At 35.0% G+C, this 14,451-nt stretch overlaps 2 protein-coding genes across 5 annotated transcripts in view; both read right to left on the bottom strand.

Moving 5' to 3' along the window:
- LOC135847459 (uncharacterized) overlaps positions 1-2,531 on the bottom strand; it is a 52,771-nt gene extending 50,240 nt beyond the window's left edge. For 2 of the 3 annotated variants that reach the window (XM_065366992.1, XM_065366994.1), the window contains exon 1: positions 2,188-2,531. The gene's annotated coding sequence lies outside the window, so the exon portion shown is untranslated. The remainder of the gene's footprint in view (positions 1-2,187) is intronic. The other variant, XM_065366991.1, reaches the window with a different exon arrangement.
- The window catches only part of LOC135848473 (uncharacterized), a 196,305-nt gene extending 181,907 nt beyond the window's left edge, over positions 1-14,398 (bottom strand). Inside the window, exons 1-2 of one of the 2 annotated variants that reach the window (XM_065368385.1) lie at positions 14,182-14,395; positions 7,509-9,834 (exon numbers count right to left, since the gene is read on the bottom strand). In XM_065368385.1, coding sequence (XP_065224457.1) covers positions 7,940-9,826 — 1,887 coding nt within the window. In that variant the 5' untranslated portion in view covers positions 9,827-9,834; positions 14,182-14,395 and the 3' untranslated portion in view covers positions 7,509-7,939. Of the gene's footprint in view, positions 1-7,508; positions 9,835-14,181 lie in introns of those variants that run through there. The other variant, XR_010559355.1, reaches the window with a different exon arrangement.
- Positions 14,399-14,451: the final 53 nt, after the last annotated feature.

The raw sequence follows: 14,451 nt of genomic DNA, 5'->3' as shown, positions 1-14,451 counted from the left end.
GGGGGCCATGAATAGGGTCCTATCGAAAATCTGACGTCATATTCGTGTTCATCGTCACCAAAAACATAGAATTCGATATATCGCATTCCCCAGATTTTTTTGCGAAAGTTTAGCCCAAAATTGGGGGTGGGGTGCTCCCCCTCCGTCAACGAGTGCCATCTCGAAACTTAAATATTTCGAAAAAGCATCAAAAGGTACATCTATGTTAATTTTTTCAAAATTCTAAATGGTAGCTCCCACTTACAGCGCCATTTTGAAATTTAAACTTTCAATTTGAAAGTTTAACTTTCAACTTTTGAAAATTTCAAAATTCTTAAAAAGTTTTAAATACGATGCTCTTTCGAACTGTGAAATCAGTTATGATCAAAGTATCATAGTTTTGGAGGAATGGGCTGCCGAAGTTAAGTACCTCAAGACAATGTGAAAATAATGGAAGCCCTCCCCCCCACCACTCACTGAGGTGGCTATATTGTAAAAAAAATTTGAGCGAAATGCGAAATCGAAAGACATGTCTCAAAAACGTTGGTTGAGTTGACATGGAATGACCCAAAAGTAACAGGATCTCTTTGGCAATTATGGCAGAAACAGTGGGTACATAGCAATTTTAAAAATGAGACTCTCTCAGCAATTTAGATGAAAAACAATTTTTTTCGAATTGCACATTAAAAGAAAACACGACTTCTTATGGAAATTTTAGTCAGAAAAGAGGACTTTGAGATGATTTGGGCAAAAAAGACACTCATTTTTCAAGCAATTTTGGTGAAAACAGGGTTTTTTCACAAACAGGAAGTGGCATTATGTATTTGATGAATTATTGATAAAAAAAGAATGGATCGTTCTGGCGATTTTGACAGAAACTAAGAACTATATTGACAATGATTTTGTCATAAAATAGAACTTTCTGGGCAATTCTGACCCAAACCTGAGACTTCCGACGATTTTAGCGCAAAACATAACATACCCTACGTATTTGGAGGGGGGAGGGAGGGGAGAATTTTGCCAAACTTAAAATATTTTTCTATTTAATAAATTGGCAAAATAAATTAAACTTTCTGACAATTCGGGAAAAAAGTGGGACTTTTCTTCTTCGATTTTTACGAAAAGCACCTGGATTTTTTCACATGAACAAAAAGCAGTACTCTTGAAAATTTCAACATGAAACTTTCTCACGATTTTGACAAGAAACTGAGACTTGGAAATTTCAGTAAATAACTTAATATTTGGACGATTTTTCACAATTTAACTAACAAAAAATGAAACTTTCTGACAATTTAAATGGGTACTAAGAGTGTGAGCGTTGTTTTTTTTGGGGGGGGGGCAATTTTGGTGAAAATATAACTTTTTTTATCGAAGACAAAGCATGTACTTTTTGACAATTTTGGCAAAAAAAAGTCAAAGTGGGACGCCAGACAATTTTGACAATAAAAACATCGACTTTTTCTTTCGACAAATAACAAAAAACATACTTTTAGGCAATTTTGGCAGAACATTAGAATTTTTTTTGAAAAGGCAAAAAAGCATTTTTGTCAAAAAAAAAAAGGACTTTCAAAAAAACTTATCTTTTTTCGACAATAGTTTCAGAAAAAACCCAACTTCTTCGACAATAGAAGGAAATTTTCTGATATTGGAGTGAACATTTTGGATCAACTTGACATTACCATGGCTTCTCAAGGTAAAATTTTCTCGACTTTCCCCATTTTTCTAGATTGTTCAGATAATAAAACTCAGAAAGATGTTTCAAGCAATTGTTATCAACCTACTATTTTTTTACTGGTAGGTAGTAGGTTCCTAATACCTACTCTATAATGCACGCGATTTTCAGAACATTTGCTCAAATTACTTACCAGTTCTTCGTTAAGTACATATTTTCAATTGTTTTGAAGTCATTCTCATAAGTTTTACGTTTCTATACACAATTTTTTGCTAAATTAGTCAAAATTTTACAATTTTTTGTACGAATTGCAATAATTTTTTTAATGCTGCAATGCAAAATGGCATTCAATAAATCGTAAAATTTAACATTCGATGTAATTTTCAGTACTACTCTTATTTTTGCCAAATGACGCTCAACTATGGCGAGGAAATAACAGACAGAAACTCGCGATTATTCGTAGTTTGATTACGGACGTACACAATTAACTAAACGTGGTTAAGAAAAACTTTATTTATAATGTAATCACTACTCACCAATTATTCGACAGCCAGGAATACTTGAAATCGTTCACGATATATTTCACATGATAATGTTGTTAACAATAATTAATCGCGTATGTATCTACGTAGAAATGACAAAAAAATAGTTCAAATATCACCTTCTCATACGCAAAATGAACGAACACACGTGATAAACCAAACGACGTTAAAATGCATCTAACAAAAACACCACACTCCACACTGGTTACAAAGTATAAATAGACGAAGAAGTACTGCGCGGGGTAGAACTGGTACATTTACTGGTACATTGTGAAAAAACCGCAGACCTGTTTGGTGGGTGAGGGTGAAAGGGAAAGAACTGGTAGATGATCTAAAATGGGTAGGTAACTAGCTGTTTCGTAGTTGTATTTATTTTGGCAGATAAATGACAATGAAATCATTCATTTGGATACCTGGATAGTTCAGTGGAGGGTGGATGTTGGGAAATTTTAACCAAATTTAGTACAGCGACTTTCATATTGAGTTGAAAATCACTCAGAAAAATTGCTGTTCCGGAGGTACCTTTTGGAGGGGTAGGGGGGAGATATTTGTTTTCAAAGAAGAAATTGTACATATTTTTGAAAACGTCTTTTTCCTCTAGCTCATCCCCTGTTGGGTGAAATTCCGCGATTCCGCGAATAAATCCGCCAAAAAAACCGCCAATCCGCTATAAAAACCGCCTTTAAGGGATTAGACGATTTACTTGAAAGCGACTTTTATAGCGAACTGGCTAATCCGTCCAAAAACCCGCTTAGCGGAATAATAATCCGCCAAATTACCAGTGAAGCGAGTAAACCGCGGAAAAAACCGCTGAAAAAATCGCGTCTACCCCGTGGTGGTTCGCCTGAATTTTAAATGCAGCTTATCTTTTCTGTGAACGGATGTAGTTCGAGAATACCTGGGGTACCTCCCTGAATTTTTTCAGAATTTTTCATCGAAGGGGGAGAGGGGGAGAAGGGAGAACAAAAGAAAACTTTAAATCGCCATATCCCCGGAACGAAAAAATATACCAAAACGATTTTTTTGTTAAATAAGTATGTATCTTTTAGGTCTACCTTCTATAGAAATCATCGCCAGGCCATTTGGATTAGCTGGGTCAAACTCTCAAAAGCTCAAAAAACCACGTTTTTTACGTTTTTCTCAAAAATTATGGACAAATAGCGGAAATTGAAGAGAACTAAAATTGTTCTACGTGTTTTACAAAACTACGCGCGCAGAAGTATTTTTGCTTACATCAAGATGGCTAAAAAGTATTCGGGAGGGGGAGGGATAAAATAAGTGAAATGCTTTGAAATTTTGATGAAACATTGTTATGTACCTTTGAAAAAATGTTGGAGCCAAAAAATTTTCCCCTCTCCACATCTCTTGCTCACAAAAAAACGATTTTTTCGAGAAGAAATTTAAAAATCATGTTTCAACGATCTTCGAATAAAAAATTACGGATTCACTCAAAATATATGAAGAAGACATGATTCTAGCAACGAGATTTTTTTCAAAAATTGTTGGCCCCTCTGTCCCAAATGAAATTATTTGAGATTCTGAATCCATTCTATGTAATTACACATTTTTAATCGTTATTGCCATTTATTGTACATCACCAAAAATTTGGTGATTTTTGGCAATTTTTCTTGATTCTTTGAAATATAAAATATTGGCATCACTAAGTACGTTCCAAAATATTTCCTCAGTTTCAGAAATAAAAATACATAATTATCTTGTAATATTTTTTCGTCATTATTGCGAAACATTTGCAAAGAAAATATTTTCAAAAGACCTATACTTGAAAACGTGGTTTTTGAGGTTTTTTTGAGCTTTTGAGCTTGACCCACCAATCCAAATGGTCGGGCGATGATCTCTATAGAAGGTACACCTATAAGATCGAAAAAATCGTTTTGGTATGTTTTTTTGTTCCGGGATGACGTCGATTCAAAGTTTTCTTTTGTTTCCCTTTCTCCCCACCCCTACGATGAAAAATTCTGAAAAAATTCAGGGAGGTACCCCCATGTATCCTCCAACTATATTCGTTCACAGAAAAATTTTATCTCAAACACGCGCTGATGCAAAATTTTTCCCCTGAAAAGAGCGTTTTTTGGCCCACCTGATCGAAGGGAGTAAGATGAGGGCCGGGTTATGGGCCCAAAATTATGTTTTTGGAGTACTAAACATACCCTGTGAGTTATCAAAATTCAAGAATACTTGAAACTAATTTTTCAAAATTTTGTTTATCTTTTTACAAATACTTTGATTGACTTTAATTCAACACAAGTAGTCAAGTACCTATTGCATTTTTTTTTTGATTTATAAAAACTTGGATTTTGTAATGCACCTTACCCTAGTAAATTATAATTGAATTCAGCAATTAAATCTAAAAAAAAAAAAAATCTACAAATTTGTAGTTTTTACACCCCCTCAAAATGACAATACTGGCTAAAATATTCAAGGTGAAAAAATTCCAAAAAAAAGTACGCATGATTTCATTTTTTCATCACGTACGTACACCCTCCCCCCCCCCAATCATCGTTCAAAAAACGGCGTCGCATCAAAGCCAGCGCCACATCCTGGTAACTTTTAAAGTGCCCATCCGCTCCTGCTTATATTGTTCAAAATGCAGTATGCTCAACGATAGGCCCCGTAGTCTAGTGGTTAAGGTTAGGTAGTTAGGGACGTAGGGTCGCAGGTTCGAATCCCCAGTTAGGTAGGAAATTTTCGTTGATATACTGACACGAAAATTGTGTCAAAAAATCGCTAAGTGCAATGTAAACTGATTCACATAAACATAATGCATATCAAACGCATTAATTATTTTTAAAAAATCAAAAATGTACTCGTATAGTACATTGCACCACAGTTTTTTCTCAGTGTATCAAAAATCGCGATATCAAAAAACCGCCATATCAAAAATCCGCTTTACCGCGATGACGATTATTCTGCTTTCAAATTCCGCATTGCGGAAAAAAAACCGCCATAAATTCCGCTTAGCGGTTAGCGGTTAGTCCCAAATAGCCGCGACGGATTTTTTGGCGGGTTTCATCACGGATTTTCCCCCAACAGGGTCCTACCCAATTTGTTTTTGAAAAACTGGTCAAGTTCCAAAAGGTAGTATCGTATCTCAGATTCTGCGTCAACTTGGGCCATTTCCATCAATAAAATTCAAAGCTATTTTTAGGATTCTACCGAGTGGTGGATAGTTTTAAAATCGTTCATCTTGGGAGAAAATTCGTGTTTTGAAATTATTTTCTTCTCGAACATTCGACATTACCTAGTTATGCCAAAGCGTTGAAAGTGTGTATTAGTCGGGGAGCCCACTTATGGATAAATTGCACCCCCCCCCCCGGTCGATCCTCCGGGACAACTTTTTTCTTAAAGGGGGAGTCGTAAAAAACATTTCTGGCACTTGTACTCAAAAAAAAAAAAGGTGGCCCTACATACAAAATGGTGGCCATTTTGATTGACAGGTCAGCCGAAATCGCAGATTTTGCGTTCCAACATAGGACTTGCACAAAATTTTTCAAACTGTACAAAAGTTGATCGATAGATCAAGCAAAGATTCATCACCTGTCAAAATTTCAAGTGCTCAAGTGTGTTTTTCGATTTTTGGTGAATTTTTGAAAATCAAATTTTAGGCCAAAAATGAGGAAACAAATCAAAATTCTATCAAATTGATCAAGAAAGCTGAAATTTGGGATACACCCTACTTTCGATATGCCAAATCGATTGGACACTGTTTTAAACCGTTTTGAGCAGTTTTGGAGCCTCCAGCAGATTATTGAAATTCGAAATTCCCACAAAATTCCATCAAATTGGAGTTGTAAAGCTGAAATTGATTATGCAAACTAATTTCAATACGCTACGAAGTCAACTGCAGGGGGATTTCAAGTCATTTTGGTGCCTCCGGTAACTTTTTGAAAATTACTGGAGTCTCCATCAGATTTTTGAAACTTTAAATTTTCACAAAATTTCATCAAATGGAGATGAAAAGCTGAAATTTACTCTACACTCCAATTTTAACACCCTCTGAAGACGACTTCAGGTGGGTTCAAATCATTTTGGAGCCTCCAGTAGATTTTTGAAACTTGAAATTCCCGCAACATTTTACCAAGTGGAGTTGGCAAGCTGAAATTTACTTCTCCGACTAATTTCAATACGACATGAAGTCGACTACATAGTGGTTTCAAATGGTTTCAAATGATTTTGAAGCTTCCAGCTACTTCTTGGAAATTTCATTTTTCCAAAAAACACCATACGACCTCTCAAAAAGTGGCTGGAGGCTCCAAAATGACTTGAACTCACTTGAAGTCGTTTTCAGAGAGTGTTGAAATCGGAGTGTAAAGTGAATTTCGGCTCTCCATTTATCCATTTAATGAAATTTTGGGGAAATTTCAAATTTCAAAAATCTACTGAAGGCTCCAGTAATTTTCAAAAAATCTCCGGAGGCTCCAAAACGACTTGAAATCCCCCTGCAAGCGACTTCGTAGCGTATTGAAATTAGTTTGCATAATCAATTTCAGCTTTCCAACTCCATTTTGGAGAAATTTTGTGGGAATTTCGAGTTTCAAAAATCTGCTGGAGGCTCCAGAACTGCTCAAAACGGTTTGAAACAGTTTCCAATCGATTTGGCATGTCGAAAATAGGATGTGTCGCAAATTTCAGCTTTCTTGGTCAATTTGGTGAAATTTTGATTTTTTCCCTCATTTTTGACCTGAATTTGAATTTCAAAAATTCACTAAAAATCGACAAACACACTTTAGCACTTGAAATTTTGACAGGTGATAAATCTTTGCTGGATCTTTCGATCTACCTTATTTGTACAGTTTGAAAAGTTTTGTGCAAGTCCTATGTTGGAACTCAAAATCTGCGATTTCGGCTGACCTGTCAATCAAAGTGGCCGCCATTTCGTATGTAGGGCAACTTTTTTTTTGAGTACAAGGGCTAGAAATGTTCCTTAGGACTTCTCCTTTATGAAAAAGTAGTGCTGGAGGGTTGACTGGAGGGGGGAGGTGCAATTTATTCTTAAGCATGCTCCACGACTACATATAGACTATATAGTTATTGAATCTAAACCTGGGGAAAATGAAATATTTTTTTTGATTTTTTTTTTTTTTAAATTGGCAATAATTATTGAAAACATTGCAGGGGGTAGAGTAAAAAAAAAATGCTAAAAATTTTGCGACTTCCAACTCGAACAGATGGTCTCTACTGAATTTGACCAGAATTCTTCCATATTTTCTTTTCGCAATCAACCCCAATCATCTACATTATTACGATCAAACCCCACAAAAAAGTTGTATCAAGTACATACATAAATTCAAACGATCATCATTAAATGAACATTTATTGATGTAATTGACATAAACGTAACTCCCACAAAGGCTAACGATTTTCAAAGCAATTTTCACAAACATAAGAAAACTGCTCCGATGTTAAAATAAAATTAAAAAATTCAAAGACATAGTGGAAATAAACTCGATAAAAAACAGGATTAAAAATCATGAAGTTGCACGATACGAACTTCGAACTTTTCCCCTTCATATTCAAGCAGTACCTATCAGGTTAAATATCCGATTTACTCGTACATAGTATAAAAAATAAACAAAGTAGATTCCTAACTGAATCAAATATTAAATTTGACCAATAAAAGCTCAACTAAACCAAAAAAATAGGTACATCGAAACAGAAAACATTCTGAACTAGGTAATGAAGAAAAACTTTACGAAATAATTTGCACCGACAAGATTCACCAGTCTCCTTAAATAACTATTAAAGCATGGTTACGCCTAAATTCTTCTACTTCGGCATTACTTCCCAAACACCACGATAAAAAATAATCCAAACTCCTCTTCTTCAATAAATCACGTTTGGATCCATTTCCAGTTAAACTCTCTTTGAACGAATCAATAATACGAGTTTTTATTTGCACTAGTGTTTGTTCTGTCAGTTGTAATTCGTCAACGAATTCCTTGATTTCGAATAAATCATGAACGTAAGTCGAGCGAACACGTAAAGATACGAATTTTTCAAATGCAGGGGACATTACGAGCTGATTTTTGAACTCGGCAGACAGATTAGCGTCGTCATAAGTTTTATCGATGAAGTCGTTTAAATCATAGAAATATCCGACAGGGCAGTAATAACTACTAAATTGGCAATCTTTACCGAGCAAAGTAAACTGAAGTAATTCTTGTTTAAATTTTCTCGCTTGTTGAACCTCAGGATGACTGAATTTCACCAAGTCCTTCAATTTGTCAAAATTTACGTCATTTACTAACGAAATACACAATCGACGTAGGTGCTCGCTGTTGGCCATTACAGTTGCCCTAAACTGAGTAATCTCATCTTCGTTTCCAAAGCATAGCTTCATAAGCTGTTGCAAAACTTTGCATCGAGCGACTTCAATGAGACGATGCCAGCAGTTATTCCAGAATGAGTTTCTATCATTGACAGAGGCAGATGGAAGAATGTTGAACAGGAGCTTGACAAACTTCGGAGTTGATTTCATACCATTATTATTGAGCTGGGAAACGAGCTTATTAAACAATTCAGTGCTAGATAGAATTTTTCTCACTGCTGATTGCTTTAAATTATGCGGAGCACTGTTCCATATTTCTCGACAAAAAAATAGTTTATTGTTGTCTCCATCATAGGACGCTAACAATGTCAACATGCATTCGGTAAGTTCCAAAAACTGGCTTTCGTTCATAAAATTTCTAATATACATCCAAGTTGGTACAATATCGAACCCCTCATCGAGTTGATAATCTAACAATTCAGTCATAAGGAAACGGCCATACTTATTGACAAATTTAGAAAGCTGTTGGTCGTCCAGTTTTGGCAAAATGAATCTGGCAACACATTCGTCATCGTTATCGAGCAAATCTGAAGTTTTCTCCAAACGATTATCTGGTCGTACGTGATACCAAAAATACTCCATCGATGATCTATTTTCACTAGTTACGCAATTCACGAAAATTGATTCACAAATCGCGACATGGTCATCTTCGCGAACGTCTGTTTTATCCAACTGATTTGTGAGAATTCGAATCCAGTAATTCCAGTATTGCAGTTCATCACAATCACAAGAATGAACATCTCTCGAGGTTATTGCTTCACATACAGATGGCCAAAGTCGTCTGATGTCGTTTTCAAAACAATATATACAGGCGATTTTGAATTTTACCGTATCATCGAGTCGATCACAACGCATCATACGTTCGGCTGTGCGAACATAATCCACATCCCCTTTGAAATCTGTCACGAAATCATCGAAATCGTTCAAAATACAATTTTCATGATCAGAGGAACTATAAGACCTGAATGTTTCATAATGACTATAGAACCATTCTTTTAATGAACGTTGGAACTTTTCGATGTATCCTTGGACCAGATCATTAATCACACGTGGAATATCGGGGACTATAGTGTTCAACTTGATATTACAATATTCCCGATTTTGATTTTCAAGAAAGTCCGATAAATTATTTCTGATACGTTGAGTATTCATTTCATAACGCCATACTTCGAAGCTAGTGACAATAGCTGACAGTTGTTTCAATGGTACTGGAGTCGGATGAAGAATATCGTACACTCGTGGTCTAACGTCGTCCATTTTCAGTTCCATATTCATCTCAACTTCCATGTTCTAAGCTGGAATCGAAATGATCGTAATTAGTCACGGTTATTATCACCATAAAAATAATAAAATATGGCAAGGTTTAAGATGCATTTAGAATCACTTGCTGATCACCAAACAACTTGCATTGTGACTTTCTTCGGTACCTACATGATGAGAATTAAATACTTTTCGAAATAATAGGTATGTACCTACTTATTAACCATCTCCATGACAATTGACATTCATGAACTCTTGCCACAAGTATGCAAAATTCCGATAATACAACAATAAATTTTTGTAAAAACACAAAAAATTGTTTTTTTTTTAACCGCGTACATAATTGTATTTTTTTGTACTTACAATGCTAGAGTTAAAAAATCTTTCAAAATTTACAATTTTTACAAAACTAGGAACTTGTTGACAATTTTTTCAAAAAAATGAACCCTTGTTTTTAGCAATTCTGAGAAAAAATATTTTTTTCTACACAAATAAAAAGCGGTACTTACTATTGGACAACTGTGTCAAACGTACCTACAACAGACAACAAGATCACTCTGGCAATTATGACAGAAATAGTCGGGGAGCCCACTTAGGGATAAATTGCACCCCCCCCCCCGTCGATCCTCCAGGACAACTTTTTTCTTAAAGGGGGAGTCCTAAGGAACATTTCTAGCCCTTGTACTCAAAAAAAAAAGTGGCCCTACTTACAAAATGGCGGCCATTTTGATTGACAGGTCAGCTGAAATCGCAGATTTTGCGTTTCAACATAGAACTTGCACAACATTTTTCAAACTGTACAAAGGTAGATCGAAAGATCAAGCAGAAATGGATCACCTGTCAAAATTTCAAGTGCTAAAGTGCTTTTTTCGATCATTTGGTGAATTTTTGAAAATCAAAAGGCTTAAAATGAGGGAAAAAATCCAAATGTTACCACATTGACCAAGAAAGCTGAAATTTGGGATACACCCTATTTTCGACATGCCAAATCGATTGGAAACTGTTTCAAACCGTTTTGAGCAGTTCTGGAGCCTCCGGCAGATTTTTGAAACTCGAAATTCCCACAAAATTTCACCAAAATGAAGTTGGAAAGCTGAAATTTATTCTCCAAACTAATTTCAATACGCTACGAAGTCAACTGCAGGTGAATTTCAAGTCGATTTGGAGCATCCAGCGATTTTTCGAAAATTACTGGAGCCTCCAGTAGATTTTTGAAACTTTGAATTTTCACAAAATTTCATGAAATGGAGATGGAAAGCTGAAATTTACTTTACACTTCGATTTTAACACCCTCTGAAGACGACTTCAGGTGGGTTCAAGTCATTTGGAGCCTCCAGCGACTTTTTGAAAATTACTGGAGTCTCTAGTAGATTTTTGAAACTTGAAATTCCTGGAACATTTTACCAAATGGAGTTGGCAAGCTGAGATTTACTTCGCAAACTAATTTCAATTCGATATGAAGCCGACTACATGGTGGTTTCAAATGGTTTCAAATGGTTTTGAAGCTTGCAGCTGCTTCTTGGAAATTTCAATTTTCCAAAAAACACCATACGACCTCTCAAAAAGTGGCTGGAGGCTCCAAAACAACTTGAAATCCCAGCAGACGACTTCGTAGCGTATTAAGATTAGCTTGCAGAATGAATTTTGACTTTTCATCTCCGTTTGATGAAATTTTGTGAAAATTTAAAGGTTCAAAAATCCACTGGAGGCTCCAGTAATTTTCAAAAAATCGCTGGATGCTCCAAAACAACTTGAAATTCCCCTGCAGTTGACTTCGTAGCGTATTGAAATTAGTTTGCAGAATAAACTTCAGCTTTCCAACTCCATTTTGATGAAATTTTGTGGGAATTTCGAATTTCAAAAATCTGCTGGAGGCTCCAGAACTGCTCAAAACGGTTTGAAACAGTTTCCAATCGATTTGGCATGTCTTGGTTTGATGAAATTTTGGGGAAATTTCAAGTTTCAAAAATGTACTGGAGGCTCCAGTAATTTTCAAAAAAGTCGTTGGAGGCTCTAAAATGACTTGAAACCCACCAGAAATCGTTTTCAGAGGGTGTTAAAATTGGAGTGTAGAGTAAATTTCAGCTTTCCATCTCCATTTGATGAAATTTTGTGAAAATTTAAAGTTTCAAAAATCTGCTGGATGAATCAGGAATTTTTAAAAAGTCGCTGGAGGCTTCAAAACGACTTTAAATTCACCTGCAGTACTTCGTAGCGTATTGAAATTAGTTTTTAGAATAAATTTTAGCTTTACATCTCCAATTTGATGGAATTTTATGGGAATTTCCAGTTTCAAAAATCTGCTGGAGGCTCCAGAACTGCTCTAAACGGTTTGAAACAGTTTCCAATCGATTTGGCATGTCGAAAATAGGGTGTATCCCAAATTTCAGCTTTCTTGGTCAATTTGGTAACATTTTGATTTTTTCCCTCATTTTTGACCTAAATTCGATTTTAAAAAATTCACCAAAAATCGAAAAACGCACTTCAGCACTTGAAATTTTGACAGGTGATAAATTTTTGCATGATCTTTCGATCTACCTTTGTAAAGTTTGAAAAAGTTCGTGCAAGTCTGTGTTAAAACGCAAAATCTGCCAATTCGGCTGACCTGTCAATCAAAATGGCCGCCATTTTGTAAGTAGGGCCACTTTTTTTTTTGAGTACAAGGGCTAGAAATGTTCCTTAGGACTCACCCTTTAAGAAAAAAGTTGGCCCTGAGGATCGACGGGGGGGGGTGCAATTTATCCTTAAGTGGGCTCCCCGACTAAAACAGTAGAAGTTAGGACTTTCAGATGATTTGGGCAAGAAAGAGACTCATTTTTCAAGCAGTTTCGGCGAAAACAGGGCTCTTTTCACAAACAGAAAGTGGCACTATCGACAAATTACTAGTAAAAATAGAACGATCGTTTTGTGATTTTGACAGAACTACTGACAATTCTCAATTTCGACATTAAATAGGTACCAGGTACCTAACATATAAGTATGTGTAGTATGTAAAACTCTCATGGACAATTTTGACGCAAATCTGAGAATTCCGGTGATTTCAGCACAAAACATATAATAAATAATAGGTACCTATTTTTTGGCAATTTTGCAAAAACGTCTTCAGATGTTCTGCAATTTAATTGGCAAAAAATGAAACTAATGGGACTTCTTTTAGTAGATAATTTTGACGAATAGCAGGGCTTTTTTCACGTGAACGAAAAACAGGACTCTTGAAAATTTCAACTTGGAACATTCTGACCATTTTGAAAAAAAACTGAGTTTTTTGGAAATTTTAGCAAGTAACATAATAAAATAATATTAATATTATTTGTCAATTTTGGCCTAACTTAAAGGATTTTTTACGATTTAATTTTTAAAAAATGGAACTTTCTGACAATTTGGATGGGTAGCTACGAATATGGGCGTTTTTTTCCGGAAATATTGAGGAAAAACAGAACTTTTTTTCATTCAAAACAAAACATGTAAGTAGGACGTAGGTAGGTACTTTTCGACAGTTTTGGCAAATGAACACAAAGTAGGACTACTGACGATTTTGACCAAAAATAGAATTTTCTGACAATATTAACAAAAAGCATAGGCTTTTTTGACAATTTAATTTTAGCAAAAAACATACTTTTTGGCAATTTTGGCAGAACACTGGATTTTTTTGAAAAAGGCAAAAAAACATTTTTGTCAAAAAATGACTTTTATTCGGCAATTTTGAAAAAAACATTTTTTTTTGACGATTTCGGAACCTAACTTTTTTGACAATCGAAGGCAAAAATCAGCATTTTTTTTTACAAAAATGGGGAAACTAAGGTAAGGAATACGTAGTTAATTTTATAAAATTTTCTGATATTGAAGTGAAAATTTTGGATTTCCTTGTCATTACCATGACTTCTCTAGAAGGATAAAATTCCCTGACTTTTTCCATTTTACTCGATTGCTCAGATAATAAAGCTCAGAAGGATGTTTCAAGTATAAATGTTACGATATAGTACTAATTTTAACCAACCTCAACTCTACCAACTTTATTATTTTTGACAAATTTTTACCATAAAGTTATACCCACTTCTTCATCCTGATTTTTTTGTTTCCAAGATATTTCAAGTCATTTTTGCGAAATTTTATTCAACGGATTACGTAAATTTTTACTGGTACCTAGTATTCTATAATGCACGCGATTTTTAAAAATGTTACTTGGTTATTTTTAGTTGTTTTGAAGCCATTCTAACAAGTTTTACGTTTTTATACGAAATTTTTGCTAAATTAGTTGAAATTTCACGATTTTTTGGTAGGTAATTTGCAGTAATATTTTAATGCTTCGATGCAAAATGCCAAAATGTGGTTTAAAAAAACATTAAATAATATCTATGTACAAGTACAATGTACGTACTCACCAATTATTCGACATTCAGGAGTACTTGAAATCGTTCACGATATTTCACTTGATAATGTTGTTAAATGTTAATAATAATTAATCGCGTATGTAATGATCTACTGTTCAAATATCACTTTCTCACACGAAAAATGAACGAACACGTGATGAATCAGACGACGAGAAAATGCATCTAACAAAATGACCACACTGGTTACAATAGGTAATGATGGAAAGACGTAGAAATAAACAGGTACTGGTACCTTTGTGAAAAAACTGTTTGAAGGGTGGG

Source organism: Planococcus citri, chromosome 5, assembly GCF_950023065.1.
Source record: "Planococcus citri chromosome 5, ihPlaCitr1.1, whole genome shotgun sequence".
Lineage (NCBI taxonomy): Eukaryota > Metazoa > Arthropoda > Insecta > Hemiptera > Pseudococcidae > Planococcus > Planococcus citri.
This window is presented reverse-complemented; position numbering and strand designations above follow the sequence as displayed.